The 10,699-nt window shown below is 46.5% G+C and overlaps 2 protein-coding genes across 2 annotated transcripts in view; one reads left to right on the forward strand and one right to left on the reverse strand.

The window, feature by feature from the left end:
- Niban1 (niban apoptosis regulator 1) overlaps positions 1 to 5,280 on the forward strand; it is a 154,009-nt gene extending 148,729 nt beyond the window's left edge. The window contains exon 14 of the mRNA XM_052737168.1: positions 852 to 5,280. Within this exon, the coding sequence (XP_052593128.1) occupies positions 852 to 1,987 (1,136 nt within the window). The 3' untranslated portion in view covers positions 1,988 to 5,280. The remainder of the gene's footprint in view (positions 1 to 851) is intronic.
- A 2,155-nt stretch (positions 5,281 to 7,435) lies between these two features.
- Positions 7,436 to 7,831, reverse strand: LOC128109416 (transcription factor BTF3-like). Its single transcript, XM_052736583.1, has one exon. It carries the CDS (start codon positions 7,814 to 7,816, stop codon positions 7,451 to 7,453), a length of 366 nt encoding a protein of 121 aa, XP_052592543.1. The 5' UTR covers positions 7,817 to 7,831; the 3' UTR covers positions 7,436 to 7,450.
- Positions 7,832 to 10,699: the final 2,868 nt, after the last annotated feature.

The following is a 10,699-nucleotide window of genomic DNA, read 5'->3' on the forward strand; positions in this document are numbered from 1 at the left end:
CTCAGGTCACGGTAGCTAATCAGAGGGGGTCCCAGAGGAGGACGGCAAAGGTGTCAACATGGCATCCGCACAGAGGTCATGGACAGACAGCCTGCTACAGAAGATTCCTCCCCTCCACACCCTGCCCTCTGCCTGAAGCATGCCATCAGTCAGAGCACATACTAGTGCTGCCTGCTGAAAAATCATGCTCACTGCTCTTAGCGGTTCTGTCTCCGTCATGAGTGACACCCTCTTCGAGGTGGCATTGTTGGGCACTACAAACCTGCACAGAGGTCTGTGGTCAGATGGTCAGGCACCATTGTTTCTGTTGTTACTGTCTGTGTTCTTCTCCGTGCCTTTGAGACCGAGATAGGTGCAAATAAGTGCTCATCTGGAACACTCCAGGCCACACAAGCCCTCTCTCAGCTGTACGCTTAGCACTGAATACCCACTACACAACCAGGACCACACTGTCAGACAAGACAAGGAAGTGGACAGCCTGCCCCTGTCGTAGTGGAGTTCCAAACGAGCCACTACACCGATGCAGATGATATCCTTGTAGACTTTGAGCTCTTTGAAAGCCAAGGCTTGCTTTCTTCTATTCTCCTGGATTGATGCTGGTCTCAGCAAGGGTTTCTTGGTTAAAGACATTTATGAATGAACACTCCTGAGATTCAGAGTCGGGAACGTTCACAGGTTTTGATCATCAGGAAAGGCTACCTGGAGGAGATTGGTCCTAAGCTGGATCTTGAAACTGAGAATTTGGAGAGCCAGAGGAGCTGGTAGGAAGGTTGCCTTCTAGGTGAAATCAGAAAATCCAGGTTTGCTGGGCAGAGTGCTAATGTCGTGTGTTGTTTTCTGGTCTCTCTCAGTGATAACGGAGGCGGCTATCTTGAAGAAACACAACTTATTTGAAGACAACATGGCCTTGCCCAGTGAAAGCGTATCCAGCCTGACAGATCTCAAAACCCCCATGGGGTCGAATCAAGCTAGCCCAGCCAGAAGAGTGTCTGCCTTTCAACCAGGAGCTCCAGATAATGAAGTGTTCCTGGAGCCAGAGGAAAAGAGGCAGCAGCCTGGGGTGCTGGGCTCACTGGCCAGAGAAGAAAGTACTCCCATCCCTGAGTCCAGTCCTCCTTCAGGTGGGGATGGGCAGGTGACTGTGTCCAGTGTGGATAACGCTGTTGGGAGTCCTCTCACTGCAGGGGACACAGCAGGACCCCTCAGCTCACACTTGTCCGAGGTGGAAGGTGGGGAGACCCTTAAAGATGAAGAACCGACCTGTGAAAAGCCAGAGTCTGTCACCATCCCAGGGTCCCTGAAGGAGCTGAAAGAGTTGCTGACTGTGACGGTGTCCGTGGAGTCTGCCCCAGGGACTGAAAACGATACATACAAGGGGACACCTGTTCCCCAAGAAAATGAAAAAGAAGAAGAAAACAAGATCTACCCAGAAGCCAGCCAGCCAGCTGCCAGCCAGCAGGACAACCGTGAAGAAAGTGAGGTCGGAGAGAAGGGGGCTCACCCTACCCCTTTGGAAGTCGAGGCTCCTGGAGTAGACGTAGGGGCATTGCCAGAGGCTAGCAGCCCTACCTCTCAGTCCACTGGTGGGGGGCTCACGGAGGACACCAGCTGTCTAGGTCCCTCAGGGGAGCCATCTGAGGCTCCAGAGCCCACTGAGAAGGTACCCCCAGACATGGTTTCCACACAGGCCACCACCCATGCAGGAGGTGAGGCCGGGCATGCTGTGGCGGTCACACTGCAAGAAGAGGCCACACTAAGTTCTAATCCCATCTGTTCTATGGAGAGGAATGAGGTGCCCCAGGTTTCTGAGGATCAAGAGGTGCTGGGAGGGAATGATAGCCCAGCCCTTGCTATGGCTACAGAGCAAGTCAATGCTACCCCTGTGCATGGGTGCCAATGGGTGGTAGAGGATGCTCCAGGCACTGACAGCCCAGATGTGCATGATCATGCTGTGAGCTCTCCAGAACAGCCCTCAGAGGAGTGCTAGAAACAATTTGACTGTAGTTTTTCTTTTAAAACTATCAGTCAAAGGGTTTTAGTTATGGGTATCCATAGGGGAGTGCATGTGGGTTGCTATAAAAATTTTGAAATATTTTCTTAATTTGAATGATAAAGCCAAAGGGAATGTATACAGGGTGTGAACACTGAGGCCAACTTTGGGGATCTGACCTGCTTCCTGTGAATGATTCCTTTAGCATCTTAATAGAAATGATAAGAGAACCGGAGTGTTGGGGTGAAAAGCAGTTAAAGGGGCTCCAGAGAGGGAGAAGTCCTGAAGCAGAGACTAAAAGAACAGGAACTGGCACCTCAATAGTCTCTTCACTGAAATGTGGTGCAAATTTTGTACTGCACTTGAAGGTATTTTTAGCAAGAGTGCAAAGGTCTGCGGTGACTCCAGCCTCGCCCCCCACTCTGTCAGTGTTACTGCCTCTTAGTGGCATCTGTCCACTGCCAGGGCACAAGAAAGAGGAAGTCATGAACACCAGGCACCCCTGCCCTGTGAAGTGCCCCAGAGCCAGTCAGGGCTGGTAGATCTCAGGCGAGGCGGAGCAAAAATCCAAGGTAGAAGGTCTGTGGAACCATCTAGAAGCCCTGTTCCTAATCCTGCTATCAATTCCTTGTTGATTCATGTTGTTGATTTGCATTAATTAATCACCTTTTCAGGAAATTCAGATGGGGCAAGAGATTTCATTGGCACAAATTAGCCTTAGAGTGTGCAAAGTGCTTGGTGGCTACATTTTCTAGCTCAAAACCTGCCAGTCACACAGACATTATTTCAGCAGCTAGTGTGTGCTCTGTTAGGCACAGGAAGAAATAGAAGATCAGGTGTTTTGCTTCATATACATTAAAGGGCTCATAAGAATTTAGTCTAGAAGGAAAGAATATTTTTTCCAGTTTTTAAGTTTCAGTGACAGCCTTGACTCCTTCCATTCACACAGTCCTGGTTTAGTCTCAGAAGGGAACGAGAATGCATGAACGAACACAGGAATGAATGAAGTCAGTCAAGTTTATGTCATTACCAAAGACATCACCAAAAGTAGAAACGGTTTCATCATTCAACAAATTAATTCCTTAGGTACCCTGTCAGGTACCAAGCCTGGGGATACCATGAAGAAAAGACCCCCTGCTCCTCCTTTCTGAAGGAGCCAGGAAGGAATTCACCTTGAGAGGAGATTGTGTAACTGTTAGTATAAGAAATGAGCGGACTCGGGTGTAATCAAACAACGTAGCTTATTGGGTTTCAGAAAAAGCTCAGATCATTCCCTGAAAGTTGCATTCCCGGCAGTGGGCCCAAAGCTTCCTTTCACATTTTAACATCAGAACCTCACACTTTGTCTTCCGAGTTTGTTTTGACTCAGCACTGTCAAGAATCTCCTTCAGAGAAGTTATCCCACACTTCAGCCATTTAAGCAGGAATCGAGCTATTTTCCCTCCCCACCTCTCCCACAAAGAATTTCTGTGATTTCTAAGTCATCAAGGATGAGTAATAATCACATCAGCATGGTCTCATATTGAATCATTGCTCCTTTCCTTAGAACATTTGTATCCTCGGTGTCCATGAGATATCCCACCATTAAGTAAGGAAGCTATGGCCAATCTCCCATGGTCCCTGCTTACCTTATACCTGGCCTTCAGCATGCTGTACCAAAATTGTGTTTACTTCCTGTCTCTTCCACAACCTCCTTTCTTCAAGGACTGAAACTAGGGATTACTCATCATTTGTTCTTTCTGCTGGAAACCCACAGCCTTGAATAATGACTTCCTGCATGCCAAGTAACTTTAACATCCCAGGGTCTAGCACAAGGACTGAGAAGCTGCTCCAAAGAGGTGGGAACTGAACACCTGGCACACTACTGTGCAGGGCCTATTTGGAGCTTGCTCTTAGACAGGGAGAGGTTTTTAATTACCTTTCTGACCATGTTGAATCTCCCCATACAGTCCAACGCTGAAGGGGCAGATGGCCAAATGGCCCGCAGCACTGCCCAGTCAGGCAGGGAGCCAAGAGAACAGTGTCTAGCTCCACAAACATTGCCCTTCTTTCTCGGGAGAGCCATGGCTATCACAGAGTCCCAGCTCATGCCAACCCCACTCCAGAACCTTCCATCTGCCCTGCTTTTGCTTACCCTGTGAGAAGCTAAGTATAAATGAGAGTTCATGTCACTGAATTAGCTGGATCAGAAGTAGTGCCAATCAGGAAGGCCAGAGAGGAATAGGCACTAAGTAGCAAGACATTCTAGAAAACACCACGAACCGTTTCTGGGCATGTTTCACACAGCCAAGTTCTCCACAATAGGCAAGGCAGCTGTTACACTGGAGGATGGATGAGGAACCTGCAGCCCATTGAAAAAGTCTGTATGTGTGGTAACATGTTGAAAGAGTGTCTTGCTTTAAATTAATTTGTGTGTGGCCTAGTGTTTCCACAGGGGAGCAAGGTGCTGGTAATCTGAATGGGCAGTTTCTGCCTTTGCAAAGCTGTTACGGACTCCTGGTTCTTGGCCAAAACACCAGGACTTTAAACCAGTTAATAAACTACTTATTGACCTTTCACTAAGAGATTTTCCTTGAAAAAAAAAAAAAGACTTGTCATTTTGTCCTGTGTAACTTGGCACAGTGTATGGAATTATGCAGTAACCACACACACACACACACACACACACACACACACACACACACACACACACACACACCCCTACAAAGTCAGGTTCCGGTCGCTGTTTTCAAAGAGGTTGAGTGTGAAGAATGGTGGGTCATTAGGTCTGTCCTTCTGTAGATTTTATTATGCAGATCATGTTTGCCCTTGTAATTCTTCAGATTAAAGCCAATGGCTTCAGAGGATTTTACAGTTCTCCCAGACAAAAGTGATTGGATTTGTTATTTTTGTAAAGTGTGGCCTGCAGGTATGGTTTCAGAGACAGTACTCAATTAGCAGGCTGGAGGTCCCACTTTAACCCAAGAGTGGGGGCGGCGGGGGAAGCTATGTGACATGCGCTAAATAGTCATTAGTCATTTCAGTATGGGGGAAGAAATGACATTATTAATTCAGTCTTAAACCATAATATAGTTTCACTATGTGAGAATTCTGGTGCCCTGTGCCTTCTTTACCATAAACGTACGTGACTAGGGATTTGCTTTCTCAAGTCTGGGACTTTGTGAAAAAGAATTCTACACTGTGGTTTTATTTTTGCATTCATTATATAAAGCAAGTAAACTAAAAACACTTTGTAACCATGTATTTACTCTGCCAAGTGCCTATATTCCAATAAAATATTCATCCCTGAAGGGCTGTCCAGCTGTCTTTTATTTGGGACGGGGCTGGCTTCATCTTTTAAGCAAATGCCATACTGGAGCTGCAAGGAACAGTCCTTAAAAGTGAAAAGGTGAGTCACTCTTGCTGGCTTCGGAGACTAACTCTCTCTGTTGTCAGGGTGAAATCTGCTGGGGCACCACTTAATGCCCAATGAAATTCTGCTTTGATAACACACAAGCTTACTTTTCAGCGAATTGGACTGCATCCATAATCCAGCAATGGGCAATTACTCTCGATATAATTGAACGGCTGTTCAAACTTCAGTGTATTTTCAGTGGGCGAGATTGAGTCAAACATTTCTCCCTGCTGGAATTATAAATAAAACTGTTTACTTACCAACACTCACAGTTGCTCATTTATCCGTGAATTCACACATCCACAGAGAGTTACTGTGTGTCTCTTAGAGGCAGACACTGCAGTGAATGGTAGGAGAGTGTAGTAGTGATTGCAGTGGGCAGGACCCTTGACGTTCTCAAATTCTCGGGGTGGATATAGCCAGGGAGAACCCATAGCATACATGTGATTCCTCTAATGACATCAACTTCATCTATGATGTCAGTTTTAGCTCTGTACCAACAACCTAACTCAGGAGAAAAAAAGAATACAGTGGAAATAGCAAGTCCAGTAGGGATGGGAGGCACTCAAGATGTTTGATACTTCCTCCCTCCCTCCGCCTGCCTGCCAGGTTTCCGGTGTGTAAAGGTCATCTAGAGTGGCCTCTCCAGGAGTTCTAGGTAGAGACACTAATTAGATGGGAGGTGGAGGAGTTTGACTTCAAACCCTTCTGCAGGTCCTTCTTAGATGTCCTTATTGGCTGTGGGTGACTTAGGGAGGACACGGAGGTCTTGGGAGCAGTCACGTGGATCTGCCTCCGAACAGCTCAGAATCTTTGCCACAATCTTCACCCATCCAAAGCATCTGATTTCCCCTTTCTCCAGCTGGCCAGTTCCCATTGTTTTCCTGGAAGAGTCAGGACAAGTGAGGCTATACCCTCCACTCTGTGGTCCAGGGTCACTTTCTGAACCACCCTAATTCACTTACCTACTTCTGGTCATCCCATCTCACTCCAGGGCAGCCATCTACCTTGATGCCTTTGGGGAAGGGATCCTCCAGTATTTAATCCTTGCGTCTCTAGGAGAGCAGCATCCTTGCACAGAGGAAATGCTCAACACAAGTTGAATGAATGAATTGATAGACACCCTCCATCCCGGATGGAAACAAGAGGCTTTAGGGTGGATGTTGTCCCTTCAGCACAGGGCTTGGGATGCTAGCAAGTTTATTCCTGCATCCTTAGCTTTCTGAGCTACATCTGTTGTAGTAATGAAACTTGACCATGTGTTTTGCACACTCACGTCTCTGGAAGTGTCCTGAAGAGCCACGTCATTTAAAAAAAAAAAATCATGCTAAAGACTATAAACCCAGTTTTCAGGGTAGCAGGCAGTCACCACTAGATTTTCCTAAGGTCTCGGATGTAAACTATCCAAAAAGAAGTTCCCCTGCAGTGTAATCTGGTCCACACAACACGAGCAGATGACCATGAGCACCATTGCCATCAGGCCAGCTCTCTTGGGCTGGGCAGGGAAGACAATGCAGAGACTTAGAGGGGAAATCTTCCCAGGAGTCCTTTACCCAACCCCTTACCTCAGCTCTTTCCAGGAAGCTGGAGTCTTCCATGGACTCTGCCCTAGACCCTCTGCAGACTCAGCTGGGTCTCCACTTTGTGGGAAGGGAATGCGTTATTCCCGTTTTTTTTAAATCTCATAAGAAAGACGTAAATGAGATTTTTGAGTGAGGCATGACGGTGTCCCAGATACTGGGAAGCCGAAAGAGGGAGATTATTTGAGCTCAGGACTTGGAGAACAGTGTGAGACCGCCCATCTTTTTTTTTTTTTTTTTTTTTTAAACTAGGCAAAGAATTTTATTAACCCTTTTCCAAACTTTATTCCCAGGCTTCTTCAGCTTAATTTGCTGCAAAGAATGAACTGTGTTCAAACAAAAACTAAGAGCTGCAGTGTCCAAGGGGCTTGGGCTTAAAAGTATTATCGATCTAGAGTTTATCAGATCCATAAACAAGAGAATTTTAAAAAGCAGTCATGATATAAAATAGCAGCTCCTGTAACCGTCTTCAGAAGTTGCCTCAATTCAGTTTGCCTCCTCCTTAGAAGCCTCATCAAAATTCTCCACCAGATCTGGGACTTCATCATCATCATCCTCTCCAGTAGCAAGTGGTGCTTTTCCATCCACAGATTGTTTGGGCGGAGCTTCAGCCAGTCTCCTTAAACTAGTCAGACTGTCTGCCCCGAGCTGGTTTAGGATGCTGGGAAGCATTTCTGTCAGCTGCTTTGTCTCAGCGTGGCCTGTAATGGTGAAGGTGTTTGCTGCCAGAGACGCCTGAACTTTAGGGTTGTTAAAATGGATCACTGTTCCTTGGTTTGTAAACATGTTCACCTCTTCAATACCAGAGATATCGTTCACACCTAACTTTAAGAAGTGCAGTTTTTTTATCATCTGCTGTGGCTGTTCTGTGAACCACCTCCTTTCTGCGAGCAGTTCCTTTCCCACCAATGCACACTTGTGCCCTCCGCTCAGGGGGTCTCAGGCAGACTAGCTGAGATAAGGCGCACACACGCTGGGACCCAAGATGGCAGCTAGAGGGAGGCCGGAAGTGACTGAGACCTCCTATCTTAAAAGAGAAAATTGAAAAGAAAACAGAACCACAACAAAAACAATTGGTCATGGTGGCTTATACTTGTAATCCCAGCACCTGGTAGATGGAGACAGGGGGGTCAAAAGTTCAAGGTCATCCTCAGCTACATATGGAGGTCCAGGCCAGCTTGAGGCACATGAAACCCTGTCTATACAAAAAAGATTTTAAAAATAAACAACAAAAATGAAAAGATACTTTGCTTGATTACGGTTTAAGATGTTTTAAAGATGTACTTATTTTGATTTTTTTTTTTTTTTTGGTTTTTCGAGACAGGGTTTCTCTGTGTAGTTTTGCGCCTTTTCCTGGAACTCACTTGGTAGCCCAGGCTGGCCTCGAACTCACAGAGATCCGCCTGGCTCTGCCTCCCGAGTGCTGGGATTAAAGGCGTGCGCCACCACCGCCTGGCTTATTTTGATTTTTTAATTTGGATGGGTATTTTGCTTGCATGGATATATGTGTACTGTATGCATTCCTGGTGCAGGTGGAGGCCAGGAAGGGTTCTGGATCCCCAGAACTGGAGTTAGGGACAGCTATTAGCTCCTATGTGGCGTGCTGGAAACTAAACCTGGGTCCTCTATATGAGCACGACTTACTCTTAACCACTGAGTCATCTCTTCGGTCGCCCAAAATATTTTAAAACTAAGAGGTTTCCCTCTGTAACTAAGCAACAAAATTCACATTACTTATATACTGTGAGGTTACTCACAAGACAACCAGGAGTCATGGCCAACATGTTTATCCTCTCAAGATGAGGGACAGACAAACACATTTTATAATTTCAGACTCGGACATGTTTTTTCTATAACATCTAATCATAGTCTTTAGAAGAGGCTGCCATCCATGAGGGGAACTTTAAATATGTACCAACTTTTAAAGAGAATTCCTTTCTTCTCTCTAGAGCAGTGGTTCTCAACCTTCCTAATACTGTGACCCTTTAATACAGTTCCTCTTGTTATGGTGACCCCCACCATAAGATCATTTCATTACTACTTGATTACTGTAATTTTATTACTGTTATGAATTGTAATTTAAATATTTGACATGCAGGATATCTGATATGCAACCCCTAAAGAGGTCTCATATCAGGTTGAGAACTGCTGCTCTGAAGCAACCTCCTGGCCCAAAAAAATTAGCTAGAAACTCAATTTGCTGCCACCAAACAGAGATCTTACAACGTTTATGCATGGTTATCATCCTTTATTGTGACCCTAGTCACTGATCTGCAAATATCCATTGCCCATCCCCTTCACCCGTTAGTGTGAGTCCCAAGTCTTCAAAGCACTCAGGCAGAGGCTGCCCTTCCTTACTGTTTAAAGCTTGGTCTTGAGGCTTATACAATTCCACTTTTTTTGTGGTGCTAGGGCCTTGTGTACACTAGGCCAGCACTCCACCATGGAGCTACAGGCCTAGCCCTAATTCCACATGTTGAACATGCTATGCACCAGGAACGTTCTTCCCTTTCCATAAGGATGCAGCAAGACACGCGCTGCTCCAACACCTTCAAGCTTCCTGTCGGAACATTCTCTCAGCTGTTACTGCTGACAACGTTGGTTTTGTGTTTAATATGTGCTACCAAGAAAATGTTAGTGATTTACTGTGTGCTTTGACTCATCACCAGATGGACAGCTTTTAGAGGACAGAGCTTTCTATAAATGCCTAGTGACGACATACAGCGGGCCACACACTCACCGGGTGGGCCCATCCAGTGTGGTCCCACCACTGTGCCCGCACTTCCTTTCTTGGGCTTTTCTGCTATGTGGTCACCTGGGAGGGATGGGAAATGCCCCGTCTCCTCCTCAAGGAGCACATTCTGTTTCCAGACAACTATAGTTAGAACACAAAGATATCCTCTCCTTTTCCTCTTCACAGCCATAATTTCTGCCTCTGGCCCATTCTGTCCGTCAGGGCTGTACTCACCAATCTGCACCTTACTTTACGACAGCTGTCAGCCACCTCCAAATGGCTGAGTACCCCTAACTCAACTCTCCTCTCCTCCTCTCCCCTCTGCTGTTGGCTCTTTTCTTTACTCTTGTTCTTAGATCTTTTGGGGGGCCCACCACCCAGCCCCCAAATAAATCACACAATGGAGGCTTAGTCTTAATTATAAGTGCCTGGCCTTAGCTTGGCTTGTTTCTTGCCATCTTTTCTTAACTTTAAATTATCCCTTCTACCTTTTGCCTCTGGGCTTTTTCCTTTTCTTATGTTTTTTTGTTTTGTTTTGTTTTTTGTTTTTTCGGGACAGGGTTTCTCTGTGTAGCTTTGTGCCTTTCCTGGGACTAGCTCTGTAGACCAGGCTGGCCTCGAACTCACAGAGATCCACCTGGCTCTGCCTCCCGAGTGCTGGGATTAAAGGCGGGCGCCACCACCGCCCAGCTTGCTTTTTCCTTTTCTTACTTCTGTATTTCTTATTTTCACTCTTACTCCGTTGCTGGCTGGGTGGCTGGGTGGCTGGGTGGCTGGGTGGCTGGGTGGCTGGGTGGCTGGGTGGCTGGGTGGCTGGGTGGCTGCCCCTAGCATCCTCCTCCTCTTGTTCTCTTGCTCTTTCTTCTTTTCCTCCCAGATTTCTCCTCCTATTTATTCTCTCTGCCTGCCAGCCCCCCCACCCCCACCCCCATCCTTTCTCCTGCCTCGCCATTGGCTGTTCGTCTCTTTATTAGACCAGTCAGGTGTTTTAGACAAAGTAA

The sequence above is a fragment of the Peromyscus californicus genome, unplaced genomic scaffold (genome assembly GCF_007827085.1).
Source record: "Peromyscus californicus insignis strain IS unplaced genomic scaffold, ASM782708v3 Scaffold_14__1_contigs__length_90479793_seg_2, whole genome shotgun sequence".
In the NCBI taxonomy this organism is placed as follows: domain Eukaryota; kingdom Metazoa; phylum Chordata; class Mammalia; order Rodentia; family Cricetidae; genus Peromyscus; species Peromyscus californicus.

Excerpts from the sequence above, each read along its gene's own strand:
- LOC128109416 (XM_052736583.1), bottom strand. The coding sequence starts at position 7,816 with ATGATAAAAAAACTGCACTTCTTAAAGTTAGGTGTGAACGATATCTCT.